The sequence below is a fragment of the Natator depressus genome, chromosome 6, assembly GCF_965152275.1.
Source record: "Natator depressus isolate rNatDep1 chromosome 6, rNatDep2.hap1, whole genome shotgun sequence".
In the NCBI taxonomy this organism is placed as follows: domain Eukaryota; kingdom Metazoa; phylum Chordata; order Testudines; family Cheloniidae; genus Natator; species Natator depressus.
This window is the reverse complement of record NC_134239.1, coordinates 47,108,100-47,129,586: the sequence shown is the minus strand read 5'-3', so window position 1 is coordinate 47,129,586 and position 21,487 is coordinate 47,108,100. Positions and strand designations below refer to the sequence as shown.

The 21,487-nt window shown below is 38.9% G+C and overlaps 1 protein-coding gene across 3 annotated transcripts in view; it reads left to right on the top strand.

Annotated features, from left to right (window-relative positions):
• Positions 1-21,487, top strand: part of PRMT3 (protein arginine methyltransferase 3) — a 99,350-nt gene that overhangs the window by 24,128 nt on the left and 53,735 nt on the right. For all 3 annotated transcript variants that reach the window (XM_074955199.1, XM_074955200.1, XM_074955201.1), the window contains 3 exons: positions 609-674; positions 5,514-5,635; positions 9,219-9,318. In XM_074955199.1, coding sequence (XP_074811300.1) covers positions 609-674; positions 5,514-5,635; positions 9,219-9,318 — 288 coding nt within the window. The remainder of the gene's footprint in view (positions 1-608; positions 675-5,513; positions 5,636-9,218; positions 9,319-21,487) is intronic.

Here is a 21,487-nt window from a genome sequence, read left to right as displayed (position 1 = left end):
GCAGTTAAATATGCTTCCAGAAGCGAAACAGGGTAATCTGGTATCAGGACCTGATCAATAGCTTCTTTAAAACAAAGCATGAAGTTTGGGTTATGCAATCTGTTTGGTTTTAGTGTATAATATTTTCACTACATGCATTTATGCCCCAGATGTCAAGGTAGATACCTCAGGTAGACGACTGTTCGATTATGTTGATCAAGTATTATCTTTTAGTTATCAGTGCAGCTGGGAAGGGTAGGGAATAAATATAAAACAGACACTTTAAAATGTGAAGCTCATTCAAACACTTGAAATCCGAACAAAAATCACAAGTAGCTGCTTACTTTCAGAATTAGAACTATATATAATATCGAACGAGGATGGTTTTGTTGCTGCCTGGCAGTTTGTAGCAACCCAACTTGTCTTTGCTTCATAAACAATGTACATTCTGAAGAATCATTGTATGGGAAATCCTGAAATTACACTGGTGGTTGTCCCCCTGTGGCTTTTCAATGTGTAGAGCATATTGATTAGTCAATATTTTCTTAGAAATGACTATTTAAAAAAAGACTGCTCCAACATCTTCAGACTGTCACATGTACATAACTGTGTTTATGCTTAATTTATAGGATAAAGTGCGTACTGAAAGCTATCGTGATTTCATATACAAAAACCCACACATCTTCAAGGGCAAGGTAAGCAAAACAGCTCAGAAGCTGTAATATTTCTGCAGTCCATGGTTCTCTCATGCAGTAGAACCCTTTTTGGTTTGGATGTCTGCTTGCTCTGGGGATGGAGTATCACTGACAGGATTTGATTTAATGTACTCCGGCTTTATTGCGTGGAAGAGTGTTATTCAACTGCTGGAAGGTGCAGACTGCTGATAACAGAAATGCTGATCAATATTGTTGTTGTTCTTAATGATGTCTTGGAGTGTTCATTAATTATGATGACATGTCTAAGGTAAACCTTTCTTGTCCAGTATTTTAAGCAGAATCTATTTCGGACAGATTCTATTTACAGCAATTCAAGTGAAATTTTAACCTACATCTGGCATCATAGAAATCCCAGTGCAATTAGTATTGGGAAAGGGTTCAAATCTAATTAATTTATCTAACTCATGAGTTAGGCTTTCTTGGTCAGATTAGGAACTAAATGAAATGGGGGCCCAGGGTTAATCATTCATTATTATTGGTGTATGTTGTTTTTGCTAGATAACTTTTTGTCCTCAATTGTTACCCTAACTATGGCTCTTTCATCACCAGGTTATTTAATTTCTGGTTTTCTGCAAGGCATTTTGGCTATTTCTAATGCTTACCATTCTTTAAGTCCATTTACAGGCCATCTGCAATGGTTTCTCTTATCTTTTCATAGACTGATACCTAATGCTGCCTAATGCTTCTCTTTCTTAGGCTGCTATACGTATTTCTTATGGAATGAGAATTTCTTTTCTCTGCCTCCCCTGTTTCCCTCTTTTAATTCTTATACTCAGAGGATGAAGGGTTTTTAAAGTGATAGTGCTACAACAAGGCATCATAATAAAGAGTTATTCTTCCTTAATCGTCCCTCAGCTGGAAATCAATCTAAGTAACTTTCTAAGGTAGGAGGTTCTTATTTTCTTTCAAGGAGTGCTACCTCTCATAATAGGGTGTCTTGTGACCCATGTTTACTCCCATTTGATCTTGTAACTTCCCTGTGGCAACCACAGCAATTGTTCATATGAAAAAGTAACATTAGGAAGGAAGAATTGTTTTCATATATTTTTAAAGCTCTCTAACGTGACGTGTCGTTTGTGAAACCAGTCAATCTCCCCCTGCTTTCCTGTACATGGTTCTGTCTCTCTTCCCCCTCTTCTCACCTTCTACATACTTTTCTGCCCTCTGGTTCTCTTCTCCCTGGGTATGCTGCTCAACCACTTGATCTGTTCTCTCCCTTTTGGTGGCTGGCAGCTACAGTCCTACTGGTGGCTTTCAAATAGAGTAAGCCTCACTCTTGTTGTATCCACAGACTCGTTCTTAAGCCTAATTTTGATGGATCAAGCCTCTTCCAGCGTAACTTTCTGCATAAAACAAATTTTTATTGCATCTAACCGTGCATCTGAACCCTTCTCAGTGTGTGAAAATGGAAAGGACGAGACTTAAGAAAAGGACACTTCAGCAGTGTCTCACTACTGCCATAGCATCCAGGAGAAAACTACTATGTTTGCTTGCATCTCATTCTGGCCAAAGCTCAATTGCTGGTGCTGAGATACGATATCGGTCTGATGAAAGCCACAATTTACTACAACGTGAATTTTCTTCAAGACCCTGTGTCTAGGTTTTATGCCCAACCTGTTAAAGAAATACTCCCTGTGCCCCCTTCCCTCCAGCAGCAATCTTTCTTGTTAATAATTGCTTGAATATTTTCCTTCATCAACATGCAAAATATTTCCTGAAAGCAAAATATCTTACTAGGCCATTAAGGTTGTGAAGTTTCCAAGCTGAGAACTGTATTAACCAAACATCCTCTTGAACTTCTGTTTCATTCAGTTTCAAGTCTATTGGCTGTAATAATCAGAGCAGGATAACTATTCAAATATAGCAGTATTGGAAGAAAGGAAATTGTGGTGCTTAGGGTTGAACCTGTGTGTCTGAAAGGTCAACTGTGTATTTGCAGAGACCCAAGCAGATTTCACTTGCTTTTTAGTCCAAAACTAGGGCATCAAAAAATGCAGAAGTTAGGAGGGCAGTTAAGTGCACCGGTGATGCATTTAATCCAGAAAATCAACTGGCCTGTTCTGTAATGTCCAGAATAAATGGTGCTTCTATCAATATGTGGCTCAGGAAATTACTGGTTGCTGCCTCTGAACATAGAGTTGTCAGATTTTAACCATTTGAGGTTGATTTGTCCCCAGAAAAGGAACTTTGATCCACTTTAAAACTGAGACATCTGTTTTGTTTTGTTTTTTTTTAAGGGGGGAGATTGTCTGGAACAAAGAAGTTGCTTTGTCTAAGATTTGTTATAGGTACACTGCATGTCTTTTGAGGGAGACATCAGTGACACTTGGTGGGGTATCGATTCATAATTTAGCTCTTCCTAAGATTGTCATCCGTTGAGGGAATAGATTTAATTGACTGGATAGCTGACTGCTTCTTTCCTGAATTCAAAGTAATTCACTTTTCTGTTCGTATGGAATCATGCTTCCCTAAAAGTAACTGCAGAGAATTCTCAGAATTTAGTAGCTACAGTGCTATAATACTCTGCAGTGCTGTCAAATCACCAGCCTAGCTGCTCCGGATATCTGGTGAGAGGCCATATGTGATCAGGACAAGAATACTTTAGCTGTAGACCTCTGTCCTCAGGCTAAGTGATGACTATTCTTTGTCTTTCAGCTTTTCAGATGTGCTCCAGCTCAACTATTGTACCTATCTACCCCATCCCTCACGTTCCCCTGCTAGACTAGTTCCATTTGGTTTTTAACTAACCAGGGCAACTGTCCAAGATGCTCCCAGCAACACAGCAGGGAGTCCGAAAGCTCGGTCTGCAGGCTGTGGGAGTTGGGCCACCTGGGGAGCAACTGGCCTGGGAGTTTGGAAGCCCTGGGGTCCACATGGCAGGGCTGCCCTGGGGCTCTGGACTCAGGGGTCTCAGCAGTTGCTGATATGTTTCATGTCGATTTTACTGCTTCCCATCCCTGAGTAGCAGCTGTGAGACCGATCAGTCATTACTAAAGGTTACTCATTTCCATTCAGTCCTGCAATTAAGGCTGCTAGTGCACTCCTGCTGTACCTATCTAGCTCTGCTGGCAAGAGCAAAATGGGGTGCGAGGAGAAGACTCATGCCCATCTTCTCTCCTTCCACTTTTAGGGAGTATCTTCCCAGATTCTGGTTAGTAGGGAAAAGTGTCAGCATTTTCTGATGTGGTATCTTGGCCCCAGCCAGGTATGCAGAGGGAGATGGGGGAGACTTTTTGATTCCCAATCCCCATCCACGCCATTTCTTGCACCTGCATAGGTTAGACGAAGTGAAACCCAAAGTGACTTGCTTAGTCGTATAGAAAGTCAGTGGCAGTTGGAAAGTGAACTAGGGGCTGCTGAGATGCAGGCACCTATCTCCTGTGCTGACTCTGGACCGCTTCAAAAAACTTATCCTACTTAGCATTCAGTCACCAGCTGACAAAGTAGGTTTCTATGTCAAATCCATGGTGAGGTACAGTTCCCATACCTGGTAATGACCCTTATTTTTGCATGTTGGCAAATGGCCTTCCATATAAAAAAAACCCTCAAGGAATTCATAGGGCTTTCATGAGGTAAATAGGTGATGGTCAATATCCTTCTATCAGCACTATCCATCTGTTGCAAGCCTCCTGAAATGGTGCTTCAGCCCTTCCTGCCTTGGCCCTCCAGCTGAGAGAAGTTTGGGTGGGGCAGATTGCCTTCTTTTGTATTATGAATGATGAAGGTTCTCCCTCTCCTTCTACTTAAGAGTTGTAGAAACACCTGTAGGAAACCTATCGGATTCCCCTTGTGGGGAATATACCCAACACAGAAGGAAATAGAGAAGAGGTAAAAATGGCATTTACATAAGCAGAGAAACAGGCAAGTCAGGGGCCATTTTTGTAGATTTATGTAGTGTCAGTAAAGAATTGAACAACGTATCGGGAGGAGGGGTTTTTAAAACAAAAAATAAAAAAAATCATGGTACTTCCATGGGAATTCCAGCCACAATTGAATTTTTTTTTTCCTGAACAATCACTGTGGCTGTTAACTTATTCTCTGCATGGAAAGTAGATATTGAAAGGCGCTTGCAGATTATAAATACTCTTTGTAGAACACAGGTATCTATGTTGCAATTGGCTTATAAACTAACACTTCAAAATATTTTTATTTTCACTTCTAATCCTTACTGATTCTTTCCTTTACTTCTTGACTCTAGTATGAACCTAAGCACTTTGTAAATAACTGTTTTAAAAATCCTTATCTGAGCTTTTCTGTGCCAAGTTTGTGCTTGTAATTAATCTTTACGGCAAAATTTAAAATCACCAAATAGGCTCAGAATGGAAAACGCTGGGAAACCTTTAATTACAGTGCCATGAAGGGTACAGGTGGAATGCAAGTTTTTCCACAGCAGTGCTAGTTTAAATTCTGACAGCATGAGCAGTTCGGTGATATTGAGACTCTAGTCTCTAATTTCCTGTCCATCCTAGTTATGCAACTTTCCCATGTTAATTTTTTTTTAGTAATTCTAGTGTTGCATGCCCAAATAATTGCATGTAAATGTTATGACTCATAAATGATTTCATCTTCAGGTAGAGCTAATCTGCCATGTTTACCTGGCTCTTCGGAGGTAGTCCTTTTGTACTACCTTTGGTGACATTTTTAAAGTCTCTTCAGTTGTAATCAATGATTGGGTCATGGTTGGGTTTTGGGACAAACTGTTCAAATAACATTAAATTCCTCCTGCTAGGTTATGGCTTCAGCAGAGGTCATGAAAAGCTTTATGGTGATTAGAAGGAAAATGAGCTAAGATACTAAATGCTACCACCTTTGTTTCAGGTGGTTTTGGATGTTGGCTGTGGGACTGGAATACTCTCCATGTTTGCTGCAAAAGCAGGTGCGAAGAAGGTGATTGGAGTTGACCAGTCTGAAATTGTTTATCAGGCAATGGACATCATTAGGTAGGAAAAGTTCTGAAATTGTTGTGCTATAACTGAAGTGACTTTTAGTGGTTAAAGATGCTGCTGATAGTGATCAGTGGTCAGATCTACTCATGTCTTTAAAAATCTTCCCTTTTAACCTGCATTGGCTGAGACTGAGTGTATATCTTTTGGTGAGGATAAATGGAAAGCAACCATCAGTGCCTTTTCTATTCTGTTGCTTCCACTTGCAGCTCCACCAGTGGTAACAATGGTGGGAAATTTTAGGTAACAAATCTTAGTGTAAGGTAAGATCCTAGAGTATTTTGCAGAACTGCATTACACTAAGTTGTTACAATTTATGATCCACTCTAATTAATCAAAGCAGTCCTATTTAATTTTATATTCTATGTTTTGTAATTCTTTTATGGTTGAAGTCCTTGTTAGTCCTTAAAAATGAAGACTTTTCATGCTTTAGCTTATTTTACACTTTAAAGAGGGTTTATAAAATTCACTTTGCTGTCTTAGTTATATAAGAATATATCAATTGACGTCATAGTTAAGAGGGTATCTTAGCTTTAGAAGTCTGCTGTCAAGAGCCATACTATACTAGAGTGCTTGCTACAAATTGGTTGTCTGTAATAGACTTTAATGGAGCCTTCCTTTGGTAAGGCACGTTACAAAATGTCCACTTATTACTTACTGCATTTTGTCCTTCTCTTAAATATACAAAGTCAGACTAATTGTTCTCTGTTTTCTTTCTTGCTGGAGGGGAACATTACTATGTTGCTAACATTAATTTTCGTTCATGTCGGCAAAACCTTTGTTTTAAAAAAAAAAAAAAAAAACAATGCAAAGTCACCGGGAACAAATTATTGCTTCCAGTTTCACTAGGATGTATGTGGCCATGTGTAAAAGTAGGATGCTGTGATGGAGCAGGGAGGACGGGGACACTTGGAAGGGGAGGACTTTGCAATATGAAGAGCAGAGGTGGGAGCATGAGAAACATGGAACTAATGGAGTGAGGAGTAATGTGTCGGGAGAAGCTGGTGGGAAGAGTGGCTGATCCCTTGGTTACAGCTACATGTTTGGTTACTTCTGCTGTAAAACTGTTTTATTTCTCCTATTTGCATTCAAGCAATTTATAACAGCCTTACTTGTGGCACCTCAGAGACTAACCAATTTATTTGAGCATAAGCTTTCGTGAGCTACAGCTCACTTCATCGGATGCATTCAGTGGAAAATACAGTGGGGAGATTTATATACATAGAGAACATGAAACAATGGGTGTTACCATACACACCGTAAGGAGAGTGATCACTTAAGATGAGCTATTACCAGCAGGAGAGCCGGGGGGAAGGGGGTGGGAAGAAAACCTGTTTGCAGTGAAATGGCCCACTTTGATTATCACTACAAACAGGTTTTCTTCCCCCCTTTGCCCCCCGCTCTCCTGCTGGTAATAGCTCATCTTAAGTGATCACTCTCCTTACGGTGTGTATGGTAACACCCATTGTTTCATGTTCTCTATGTATATAAATCTCCCCACTGTATTTTCCACTGAATGCATCCGATGAAGTGAGCTGTAGCTCACGAAAGCTTATGCTCAAATAAATTGGTTAGTCTCTAAGGTGCCACAAGTCCTCCTTTTCTTTTTGCGAATACAGACTAACACGGCTGCTACTCTGAAACCTGTAACAGCCGTGTTATAACTTAGTACTTTTCATAAAGGGCGTAACTGTCAAGTTCATCATAATGTAATGAATGTTTATTGTAATATCATAAAACGACAAGGTTGGGAGTAATGCAAGAGGAGTAATGCAATTTCTATATTGTAAGGAAGTCTGCTCACATATGTCTTGAGTCGTGATTTCAAGTGCACTCGGCCCCCAGGAAGTACAATTACTCATCTGAATTAGTAGCATGTGGAAGAGGTCAATGAATAGGGTGTAACTGACTTACAATTTAAAGTCATGGTGAAAATTAGGGTACAAATGAGGTGAATTAATCCTGGTAAAAATTAGGGTTCTGAGTCAGATGACTATCCCCAGGGTCACATAGAAGACTCCTTAGTTAACTAACTGTGCTTCTGGCCTTGTCCTGAATACCTAATAGCTGTCCAATGAGTTTCTAGTGTGAAGCCTCACTGAAGTTGTCACTGTAATTTAGAACTCAAAAATAGACCTGCCAAATGAGTTCCCTGCATTTTTCTATAGTGTAGTAGCTAAATCACTATTTACTACTGTATTGCACTTCACATAAGGAATGGATATACTGAATTTCCACTTTTTCAATTTACTGTTCCTCCTGCATGTATATTTTGGCCTTTGCTTTGGCTAGCTTTCTCTAGCTAAGTACTACTTGGATTCATTGATCTATTTAAAATTTCTCATTTATCAAAGTTAATTCTGATTTCTTTTAGTGCATGTTTAGCGGCAGAAACAATTCTTTTTATTACTATTATTGCCCTTGGTGCTGTAAATTCTCAAAATATTTCAACAGAGGATTCTGAGGTTTGGTCAATATTTAATTGCCCCTTCATTCAAATGTTCATGTAGCCCATCATCCTTTCCATTTCTCCCTCATGTTGTCTCTGCTGTGGTCCTCTAGATTAAAATTTTAATGAGATTACTGGGTTGCACTGAAAGTGAGGCATAGAGAGATTGTAGGAGTGAGATATCCAGAAAAGGGGCAGAGATAAGAATTGTGGAGAAATAAATTTCTCTGGTGCAAATAATTATTCTGTCCTCTATAACATTAGCTATCGTGATAATGCACATGCAAGAAAGATTGATATGGTGCAGTACAGAGACTGGAAATATTATAACTCAAGTTGTTTAGCCCTTAAATGGCAATGTGTTTTTATTCAGAAAACTGCAGCAACATGGCAAAGCGTACTTTTTGTACTGAAAATGTTTCTACTATAAATTGTGCATAAGGTAACATTGGAATACTGCAGTTATTAAACATTGCAGATAACACTGTTGCGGAAAGCACAATGAAGAAAGTGCCTTTATTGTAGAATAATATTATTGATCTATGGGGAGCAGTTGTTCTCAGTGACTTTGCAGTTGGTTTTGTTTGCACGCAATTTGTTTTTGTTAAAATAGCTTTATGAGGGAGTTAATTTTCATCACTCATTAGCGTGCTCTCGTCACAACACTCTAGGCTTATTCAGGGGGGTCAGAGGAGGAGAATTGGGAACCCATAACTGAAAAAAAGGGGGAGGCATATTTCATTTTATTTTTTCCTGTGCTTTGAGGCCAACAACTTTGTGTGCACAGGGATGCCCCTGTAGATCTTCTACTGACCACCATCTTTTACCTGTCACTTGCCTGATAGAGTTTTTGGAACTTTTAGTATGCTCTTTGCTATCTTGAAAGATGACTCAAAAGAGGGAGATTAGAGTTCAAATTTTCCAACAGTAAGCACTAAGTTTTCTGAAATCTTACTCTACTACAGGTTCTTTATTGCACAGTAGAGAAGAATGTTTTACCCTTTAGAAAGGAGAACATGGAAAATGTAAACATTCAGGATAGATCTTCTACTTTATTATTGAAACCTCCGTAGTGAGTTAACATTAAGGAGTCATCTAATGTTACTGATCTTGTGAAATTGTAACTTGCAGGCTGAATAATCTTGAAGATACGATTACCGTAGTCAAAGGAAGAATTGAAGAAGTTGATTTGCCTGTTGAGAAAGTGGACATTATTATATCTGAGTGGATGGTAAGATGCACAAATAACTAAATGTAGTGCAAAAGGGTTGGTTTGTTTGTTTGTCAAAAGCATCAGCAAAATCAGTTTTACAAAAATAATCCTGATTTTTCAGTATAGACTGTTAACTGAATTTGGAAATCTGTCTTGCCTGAAGGAGAACTTTTGTTACCAGGGAAGGTGGAGAAAATGGTCCTCACTACCTGGCACCAGAAATACCTGATAATCCCTGACACCTCTTGTCTGGGTTGTCCCAAGTCAAGATTTTTAAAGCACAGTTACATTGCCTTTTTGTAGTGTACTGTCTCTGATACAGCTCACCATCTATATTGAGTTTGCAGCTTGAGGCTTGTGTTGTTGATTGTGACTGTATGGCATGATGTCCCAAAAACTCATGGGTAAGGTCTTATAACATAGGTTTCATGTAGGAAGTCCATTAAAAATAATTGAGCTTTGCCATGTATCTTGAAAAATCATCATCTTGCTTATACATAGTTATGTAGTGTAGCTAATCTTTTCAGCATTTGCAGAAATTATAAAACTACATTGGTAAGCATTAGATTGCTTTGTTAAATGCACTCCCTCCCCCCACTCACCCCAACTGGTTTACATTTTATATGGGTATCACAAAATTTGTATCCGAATCCAATCCATGATCCGCAAACATGGTCTGTGGATATATAGCAGATTTGTAGGGCTCTAGATATAAAATTTGGATCTGCGTACATTCATGATCCACAAACATGGTCCATGGATGTAGATATGTACGGATTTACAGTGCCTTTGTTGTCTGGTTCTCTCCATATACTTTTTGTCTAATTGGTCTGTTTTACACTCTAGTCTCTTTGGGACAGGTATCACGTCGGTCTTCTCATACAGTCAGCACTTAACAAAAATTAAGTAGCTTCTTATTGAATTTGCAAATGTACTCTTGGCTCTAACTGCATCGATCTTCCATATAATTTGCATTAAGTAGTTCAGAGTTGGAAATATGCAAATGTTCTGAGTTGTACTGCCCTTCGTTTCAAATATTTCATGCAGTTTTATAACAATGTGATACTTTGGTTTAATCACATGTTAACTAAATTAAGAAAGCTCCCAGTCTCAAGTTAGGCATTTTAGTTACTTTGACAGTATAAATGCTTGCTATTTGGATGGCATTACAGTAGTTTATCTGTAATTACCTAGTGATAGACACCAACAGTGGAAATTCCAAAAGCATCTTAAGGAAAGACAATAGAAATGGTTTCCATAATACTTCGAAACAAACACACACGTGCACACACGGAGTAGAAATAGTTTTTTAAAAGAACTTCTTTTTACAAGGATATGAAAAATACCAGTACAGATTTTAAAAATGTTATTTATATGGTAGTAGCTCCCAAGGCCTTTGTTAGAATTATGGCACTGTTGTATAATACACCATACAGACATTAGGAAAACAGACTAAGCTTTGTGCAGCAAATTTATTCCAGAAAACTAGCAGAGTGTGATTAAACAATAGAAGGGAAGGCGGAAGAATGAGGATAATAGTAACACATGAATTCCCTCTCTTTTATGCTTCTGAGTGTTTTTGGAAGAGATGTGACATATACAGAATAAAGTGTGGTATAAAGAGTTAGTGTTTCATTACAAGTTTCTAAACCACAAGCAAATATGCATGTGTCTCATGGCTTACAAAGCGTTATTTCACAGTTCAAAAAATGTGTATTGGTAGGTCTTTCTAACTTTTCATCTTTAAAGTCAATTACCTCAATCTGTCCAGGTCTCTGAGAGAGAGACAAAACTGTAGCTAATAAAATGGGGAAATCTCGTGTATATAAAGCCAAACTATTGTTTTTTGGAGGGGTGGGGGAAAAGTAAAGATCCAAATGACCTTTTGACCTTCTCGAATTAATAGCAAATATGCATCCTAATGAAAAGCTGGTACTTTTCACCTTTCCAAGAGTCTAAAGTTTCTAACCCTTGTGGGTCATGAGGTATTGGATCATAGACTTCCACAGATGCTGGATCAAATTATTGCCTGTCATCAAATTAGTCTAACTTATTTTTGCATGGGAGATGTGAATTTATTGGGGTGAGGTCAGAAGGGAAGGGCTTCCCCTGGATGTTTTTAAAAGGTGACTACTTGAATCTGCTTAGAGATTTGGAATACAGAAGTAGCTCTAGCAGATTCATAGAGTCCAAGGCCAGAAGGAGATGGATGGAGTAGTGGCCAAAGGTGCAAGTGAGATGGTTAGAGAGAGAAACTTAATTTATCATCATAAGGATACTGTCACATGAAGATTCACACTTCAGCCCTACATGACAGGGAACTGATGGTCTTTTGTGGGACTACAAGATGGAACTAGCAGTTTTTTTCAAAAATTCTCACCGTAAGCAAATAACTTTTTGATGGGAGAGTAAAAAAATACCTTACCAGCTTGGGTGGGTAGGTGCAGTATCACTTGGATTTAAAAAAAAAAAAAAAAAAAGAGAGAGAGAGAAATGGATGAGCACTTGCACTAGTAATAACATTGTAACAACATTGCTGGTTGATCCTGCATAGTGACATGTTACACTCTACAACATCTTTCATGTTTTACTGTTGCTTTGGTAACAGTCCCAATCTACTGCGAATTTTCATTTTTGTTTAGAAACTTCAGATCTTGTATAGCACAGCACTACTACATAGCTTCCAAGCAGGCTGCCTCCTTAAACCTTTTTCTCACTTAACCTTTAAGTTCCTTACTCCAGTGGAGCTATTGGAAGGGGAATGGAAATACTCATACACAGATATAAAATGAAAAATGGAGACTACTGAAGATATGAAGGAAACAGATGTTGGAGTTTAGACCATGCTAGTTTTTAGTTTCAGGGTTCCATTCTTTGAGCGCATTCACTGGGAAAGATATCACTGCTCTCATTTAGCAGACTAGTGGGATTAAATTTCCCTTAAAAAAAAAACTATGGAGGAAGGTAGAGCTGGTGGTACATTGCACAGAAAGTTTTTGTGGGTATCTCATTTTGTGTGCCTAAAACAAAGGTTTCGTGCTTTCTGCTCTACTTATCATCCTCATCGAGCTTAGAGGTAGGATGAATGAGCAGTTTGTCTCTTCTGTGAATTTTATTTGTGTTTCTTGGCTGGCTAGCAGGCAGGGGATGTTGATAAATAGCGAAGCCAGTCCTCCTCTTTTCCAGAGACTGAATGCACTATTGGTACAGCTGAAGGACTAAAATGTACATCTTAAGTCCAAAATGTAACTAAGATACCAGTTTGTTTCTGTTCTCCATTAAAACTAGCTTGTAAATTACTCGGAAGATATGAAAAAGTGTGGTCAGTTGAGAGCTACCTCTTCATGTAGTGTGTATCAAAAAGCATAATGCCAAACACTGGAGCTAACCCAAGAGGCGGTTCCCTGCCAAGATTCCTCCCCAACTGTGCATTCAGTGGAGAGACTGGTTGGCCTCGCAGCCCAAATCAGGAATTTCTTGTCTGGGCATTTGGAGCAGATGACCGCCCCACCATAATGATCAACATGGTTTGGAGTAGGACGATGGTGACCAAGTAATGACCCCTCCTCTTTTCCACACAAGTTGGCAAAATATTGGAGGAAACTATTCTGTTGTCTTACTGTTCTGCAATTATCCTTTTAGCCCTATTTACAGGTGGAGTCCTCGTGCAGAAGAACTCTATAGAGCGAACAAAAATACATCTCTCCTTGAAGAGCTGCAATGTCATCGAACAGTTAGATGGGTCCATAGCTGGCATATGTGGAATTAAAGAGCTTATCTGCCTTTCCACATAAAGCAGGGTCATGATTTAAGGTTGCGCCTTCCTCTTCAATGAACAAAGAGTTGGCAATGTTAAGTGCTTTGGAGTAGTTTAATAAAAAATAAGCTGTTAGAATAGGAGTGATTGTGGGGATTCTAAGTAAGAAAATGTTGTGGTTGCCAGACTTCCAGGTTTTAAGTGACCAGTTCTGTGAATGTAGGAACATAAGATTTTTCTCAACCAGATTAGACCACTGGTCCAATATACAGTGGTGCCTTACCTCTAGCACTGTACTTGTGGTGTTAGAAAAGGATGAACCTGCTATAATGCCCTTCAGTTGCCTTGTGTTCTGAACTATAGAAAACCTTAATTTACAGAACTATAAATATTATTGGCCACACAGTTATCCAGCCCTTAAAAAAAACAAAAATGTGACCAATATATTTAACTTTTTGCCTTTGTCATGGGTATTCTACAGGCAGGCTGATCAGATAGATCATTTTATTCAAAATGTAGTTCTTAAATTGATTAATTTCCACTCTACTCTTGTATTCTGTATCAAGATGCAGCTAAAACAAACAATGCTCGTATATACACTGTCCATTGGCAGTCTGCAAATGTTTACCAAGTAGAGGATTTTCTTTGTGCATTTGTGTGTGTAACATTAGTATTTGTACAGTGCTTCAAAGATGTAAATCACTATGGGTTTCAAGTTTTGTTTATTACACCAAATTTAAGTAGAAGTTCAGAATCTTGCTGTGAATACTATATTGTTAACAGGTATTGTGTGCAAAATAGCTTGTTCGCAGGCAGAATCATGTTTATGCCCTTTTCCTGGAGATAAAGATTTGTAAGAGGCAATGATGTCTTACAGCAATTAGAGTAATTCTACATACAGTACTTAACTGTGAAACGAGCTGCTATATGAAGTACTGATGCAAGTACTATAGTTAAATTGAATCAAACATTCCTTACACAAAAATTAGGGTGGTGGATATTTTATTGCAAACATGAAACACTTTTTGACATATTTGCAAGTATTATATGCTGCTTGTGGAGAGGATGAGTGCAGGTAACTGAAAGAAAATAATATGTTGCACCAGTGGGTTCATGGCAAAATATTCCTCTTCCAAAGCAAAGATTTTACAGTTGAATGAAACCTCCCATACTTCTGAGACAGTTAGACTCTTTTTTTACATGTGGGTAGATGGAGGTATGGAGAGGTTGTGACCTGTCCTAGTTAAAACAATGAATCCTTTACAGAGCCAGGTATAGAACCCCAAATTCCTGTCTCTTAATCCTTCACTTCTTAGAATAGCTGACGTTCGAAGGAAAATCTTGTCAATTTTTCCTTACAGTAATTGCTATACATGTACCACAGTCAAGTCTGAAGCTCATCATTTTAGTGAGGGGGAGGGGTTACAATGAGATGCAAATAACATTTGTTACTCCCTATTGGTGGTGGGAGCTAGAGAACAAACACTTTTTATAGTTGTACATTATTTTTAAAAAATCATTTTTATAAGCATAAAACGTTTGGTGCTTTTAATATTATTTACCACGTTGTACTCAAACTTACTATTGTGATGACTTCATTAAACTTTGGAAGTAAGAGCTTATAATTTTGCCAGCAATAACACAACCTTCGAATATTTTCTTTGTGAGAAATCATAAACTATATTTTGCACTAGACTTGAATTTTTTTCGGTCTATTACATTATGAAGAGAAGCTATTTAAATGCTGAACACATTGATTCCTGTAAAGTTGTATGAAAATGATTTCTGCCCACATCCAATAGTGCGTATCAGATTTCTACTTTAAAACTTTCAGTTTGGCTTTTTTTCTATCTGTTCAATATTACACTTTCTTAAGGACCACGGCGAGATGTGAATACTAATGAAATCACTGGGTTTTTTTGTTTGTTTGGGGTTTTTTTGAGGTGTGAGTTTGCTGTGAGTAAATATTGTTTCCCTGGCATATTTTGGAATTAACTTGCATAATATCATTAATTTCAAGGAGTGTGAAGGCCATGTTAATAAAATGTAAGGAGAATGGGGGATGCTGCAGACCAGGTGATGAAGTTCCTGTATAGCTTATTCTTCCTCATTTAAATGCGCCACAGCCTTATTTTGCATTTATTTGCTCCCTGTGAAATAGTTTTAAAGTAAAGAACAATTTAATAAAATCTGCAAATCAGTCTCTCTTTAACTAGAAAATTGAGAGACTGATTGTCCTGTTTGTGTACCTGCCAATGCAATATTATTCTGCAGGTTATCAACTACAATTCCCTGTTCAGTTTATTCCACAGTCCAGCAGGCCTCATTGTTGGGCACTTATCTTGATGGTTAAAAATCTTCTTGCTTAAAGAAATAAGACTCTAAGGGGGGAGTTAGGAAGAGATTTTTATGGTCAGGTTATTTTGTAGCTGCCTTCTGCAGGATTTCTTGTTTTCTTCTGAAATGTTGGATACTGGCCTCTATTGGAGGCAGAGTATTAGACTAGATGGACTAGTGGTCTGATCTGGTGCAGCATTTCCTGTGTTCTCTTTTTGCTATTACCACAAATCCTAATTAGGTAACGGAATATTATAATAGCAGTTATTCAAGTGGCTGCCAAACAAGGTTGTTCAGTTCTTCCTTCCCTCCATCTTGGGTCCTATTCTGTACTGAAAGAGTTATCAACCAGTTTTATAAATGTCACATTTCAGGGCAACTGCACCTGTATTTCCCCTCAGTGGTTCAGCAAGGGCACCCACTCTCAGGCTTTCAGCTCCCCAGCTGTTGCCTTTCTTGAGTGGCGACCCACACCTCTCTTCATCCTGACGGGTTATTTCCAGACTGAGCAGTTTCCTGCCTTTGCTGTGTTCCCAGCAAAAGACAGTCTGCCTAAATAGAGTTACTTGCTTCTCCCCTGAGAAGTGATACGCAGCGTAATTGCCACTGTTATAAGTTACCTCACAGCACTTCCTAAGCAAGCACAGTTTATTCTTAAAGAAAAAGAAAACCATTTTAAAAAAACAAAGAACCTACATGCATGTTGTCAAGGTTCCTTCCCCACTCTGAACTCTAGGGTACAGATGTGGGGACCTGCATGAAAACCTCCTAAGCTTACTTTTACCAGCTTAGGTTAAAACTTCCCCAAGGTACAAACTATTTTACCCTTTGCCCCTGGACTGCCACTGCCACCACCAAACTTTATCTGGGTTCCTGAGAAAACATAGTTTGGACATGTCTTTCCCCCCAAAATCCTCCCAACCCTTGCACCCCACTTCCTGGGGAAGGTTTGGTAAAAATCCTCACCAATTTGCATAGGTGACCACAGACCCAAACCCTTGGATCTTAGAACAATGAAAAAGCATGCAGTTTCCTTACAAGAAGATTTTTAATAGAAGTAAAAAAGAATCATCTCTGTAAAATCAGGATGGTAAATACCTTACAGGGTAATTAGATTCAAAACATAGAGAATCCCTCTAGGCAAAACCTTAAGTTACACAAAAGACACACAGACAGGAATATTCATTCTATTCAGTACAGCTATTTTCTCAGCCATTTAAAGAAATCATAATCTAACACATACCTAGCTAGATTACTTACTAAGTTCTAAGACTCCATTCCTATTCTGTTCCCGGCAAAAGCATCACACAGACAGACACAGACCCTTTGTTTTTCTCCCTCCTCCCAGCTTTTGAAAGTATCTTGTCTCCTCATTGGTCATTTTGGTCAGGTGCCAGCGAGGTTATCTTTAGCTTCTTAACCTTTTACAGGTGAGAGGATTTTTCCTCTGGCCAGGAGGGATTTTAAAGGTGTTTACCCTTCCCTTTAAATTTATGACACATGTTAATAAGCTTACAAGAGTTCCCCCTTGTCTCCTCCCCCCCAGTTGTCTCCAACATGGGCCTCTTGCAGGTGAGTCCTCCAAAGGGGTCTCTTTTGTAGTCGAAAGTTCATCACAGCCTCAGCTCAGAACTAGCACCCAGTTTTATGAGGCCTCAATAAGCCTAGTCCTTCCAACCCTTCGCTAAGGATTGGGCCTGTCCATAGACCAAAGGTCTGATTTGTTTGCTGGATCGGGAAGAAGGCCCTAAGTCCCCTTAAACCCAGGCTGTTTGTTCAAAAGTCCTTTCTTTGTCTGTTGAGTCCCTGGAGAATCCAGACTGCACCTTTAAACTGTTCTCATATAACGGATGATCAGCCACCCACTCTCACCCCCCACATCAAAGCTTTAAAGGCTGAGTTTGTAGGTGGGGGTTTCCAAGTATTTCCTAGGAAATCCACTTCATATGTATTGTCCCAAAAAAACCTTATTCTTTCCAGAGATTATATTAGTCAAGTGCCTAGAGGAGTTGCATACAGTTCCACAATAACAATTCACAATTGCATTTTTAATCCAGTAGATCCCAAAGGTATACCGTTTATTCAGTAATGCTTGTCTTAATTCCATAAGATTTGTCGATGTTATTGCAGGATATTGTCATTTGTCACATCCTAGAAATACATTTGACAAAATATTTCAACTTTCAGCTCTATATGGAACTAAATAGGTATACTGGTATACCCTTTTTTATTGCAAGAGCTATGTTTCCTGTTGCATCCAAAGAAATGAACCCATTTACTTCCCTTTAGTGATGAGAACATGCCTAAATTGCTAGGTGTTGATCTGAAACTATATACACCATATTTTCTGTACTTTGATTTTAGTCCAAGTCTTCAGAATTTAACAATTTTAGGAAAACTCCTTTATTTTTCAGTGACTTATGACAGAGTACAGGGTATTGCATTTCATGGACTAATAAAGAAGGAAATTAATATGTAGCAATATATGCTACTCAACTGGCAAGTGTTTTGTGAAACCGTTGAAGTAAATCTCTGCTCTCATACTGTATTTAAAAAATTGACAAATCCAGTTTTTTTAATGTCAGTAACTAACAATTTGTATTAATGTTTGTCGACAATTTCTGTAGCAGGGTCTCTTTGCATAGAACTGACCTTTGTAACTTTGCTTTAAAGGAAAGTGCCCAATTTTTAGCAACATTTTTGTTTATCACTCAGGCCAGTCTGCTGATTTAACCTTCCTTGAATTTAATGCATAGAACTGTTTATCTATTTTTATTGCCTTTTGGCAACTGGGGAACTCTCTCATCATTTATGATTGTAAAGCATAAAGAAAGGAAAAGAACCTTGGTAATTTGTTTTAACTATTGATTGTTTAGTGGAAGAATGGTAAACTTTGTAAGAGGGAAACACTTCATTCCACAGCAGAGGATTTAAAGGGTTCCGTGTATTCAGTTTGGTCTTTTACAGAAAACATGTAATCTTTCACGTCTGTTAGTTCAGCCACTAGCAAGACTGACTCATTAATATTCTATTCACAGATTTGTGCAGTACAGATCCCTTTGCAGTAATTATTATTGAAGGTGCTAATACTAGTTTGTTTTTGTTTTTAAACTTGAATGTTGTCAGTGTGGAAGCAAGAGTGCCCCAGAAGATCATGGCAGAAAATGTCAGGTATAATTCTCTTTCCAGATGGCTCCCCTACAGGTGAGGCAGTAGCCTGTGAAATTACATTCTAAATTATATTGGAGATGAGCACAGTACATAAAGCAGAGAGTTCTGATACTGGTAATAAATGACTTGATTCAGTACTAAGGACAGTTCCCAGTAACTTACCAAGTTGTTACATTGCATTGCAGAGAACATAGGGCTGAGATAAAGCCAGCAGAGCCACAGTGGAAAGGTCAAAGAAAGGACAGTGGTGTTTACTAAGATCTGATTGTGTTGCTGGTAAGGGATATTCATCATCCAGCCTTATCATTTAGGCTAGATTAGTAAACCTTGTAGATGACATGAATGCAGTGTTGTTGTAGCCCTGTCAGTCCCAGGATATTAGAGACACATAGTGGGTGAGGTACTGTCTTTTTGTAGAAGATACTGCCTCACCTACCTGGTCTGTCACTGCAGATGGCAGGCATTTTAGAAGAAATTTCATAAAGAATTAATCCATAACATTGAAACTTAAAGCCAACTACTAACGTCCATTTTGGAACTTTTTAAAAAATTGAATAGTGTGGTCTTTATGAAGGCAGGTGTGATTATGACCTCACTCTCTCTCTTGCTCTTCTATTAAATGTTAGGGCATTGGTCTTCAATATTCCAAACTAAATCAGAATTGAGAATTTTGGTGTTATAACTAAAATCAGGTGAACTATTCCTAAAGTACATTCAAATGATTAATTTAAATTATATATTGCTAGAACCCGGGCTCGTTCTTTGCCAAAAGGAATGGAAAGTCTATTGCTAAATTAACTATGTTTTATTTTTGTAACTGCAAAGATGGGGGTAAAGTAATGAGTGCATCTCCTTCTCTTTTCTTCAGCGGAGGTGAAGACCATTCCTCCCTTTTCCTGGTTTGTTGTAGATATAGGAACACCTGCGTGTCTGGTGCAGGTCAGCCTTTAACTACTGTGCAGAGGTTAACAAAATGTTTATATTGACCTTATGCAAGGGTAAATATATAGAATGATACTTCACATACTATTGTATGTTGACAAGTTTCAAAGTAGCAGCCGTGTTGGTCTGTGTCCGCAAAAAGAAAAGGAGTACTTGTGGCACCGTAGAGATGAACAAATTTATTTGAGCATAAGCTTTCGTGAGCTACAGCTCACTTCATCGGATGCATGCAGTGGTAAATACAGTAGGGGGACTTTATATACACAGAGAACATGAAACAATGCATGTTACCATACACAGTGATGAGAGTGATGAGGTAAGGTGAGCTATTACCAGCAGGAGAGAGAAGAAACCTTTTGTAGTGATGATCAGGTGGGCCATTTCCAGCAGTTGACAAGAACGTGTGAGGAACAGTAGGGGGAAAAATAAACATGGCGAAATAGTTTTACTTTGTGCAATGACACAAACACTCCTAATCTTTATTCAAGCCTAATTTAATGGTGTCCAGTTTTCAAATTAATTCCAATTCAGCAGTCTCTCGTTGGAGTCTGTTTTTGAAGTTTTTTTGTTGTAATATTGCCACTTTTAGGTCTGTAATCGAGTGACCAGAGAGATTGAAGTGTTCTTCTACTGGTTTTTGAATGTTATAATTCTTGACATCTGATTTCTGTCCATTTATTCTTTTACGTAGAGACTGTCCAGTTTGGCCAATGTACATGGCAGAGGGGCATTGCTGGCACATGATGGCATATATCACATTGGTAGATGTGCAGGTGAACGAGCCTCTGATAGTGTGGCTGATGTGATTAGGCCCTATGATGGTGTTCCCTGAATAGATATGTGGACACAGTTGGCAACGGGCTTTGTTGCAAGGATAGGTTCCTGGGTTAGTGTTTTTGTTGTATGGTGTGTGGTGGCTGGTGAGTATTTGCTTCAGGTTGGGGAGCTGTCTGTAAGCAAGGACTGGCCTGTGTCCCAAGATCTGTGAGAGTGATGGGTCGTCCTTCAGGATAGGTTGTAGATCCTTGATGATGCGTTAGAGAAGTTTTAGTTGGGAGCTGAAGGTGATGGCTAGTGGCATTCTGTTATTTTCTTTGTTGGGCCTGTCCTGTAGTAGGTGACTTCTGGGTACTCTTCTGGCTCTGTCAATCTGTTTCTTCACTTCAGCAGGTGGGTATTGTAGTTGAAAGAATGCTTGATAGAGATCTTGTAGGTGTTTATCTCTGTCTGAGGGGTTGGAGCAAATGCGGTTGTATCGTAGAGCTTGGCTGTAGACAATGGATCGTGTGGGGTGGTCTGGATGAAAGCTGGAGGCATGTAGGTAGGCATATAGTGGTCAGTAGGTTTCTGGTATAGGGTGGTGTTTATGTGACTGTCGCTTATTAGCACCGTAGTGTCCAGGAAGTGGATCTCTTGTGTGGACTGGTCCAGGCTGAGGTTGATGGTGGGATGGAAATTGTTGAAATCATGGTGGAATTCCTCAAGGGCTTCTTTTCCATGGGTCCAGATGATGAAGATGTCATCAATGTAGCGCAAGTAGAGTAGGGGCATTAGGGGATGAGAGCTGTTCTAAGTCAGCCATAAAAATGTTGGTATACTGTGGAGCCATGCGGGTACCCATAGCAGTGCCCCTGATTTGAAGGTATAAATTGTCCCCAAATGTGAAATAGTTATGGGTGAGGACAAAGTCAGAGTGATACTAGCTAACTTTTTGGCTGGCTTCATCATTGAGAATAGTATTCATCCTGGGATATATTGTTGGGATTTTTATACCCTACTGCTGGTTTAATGAAATAAAGGGAACGGTTTCCTGTTGGTGCACAACAAATTAGGAAGCAGGACTAGAGAAGGAAATACCTATTACTTGACAAATATTATGATCAGATTGTGTGAAAAGCCAGGTATCTAGTGTCTCTGTATCATTGAATGACTTTAACCTTTTGACTGACATGAGTATCAGTAACACCACGTTTTTGTGGC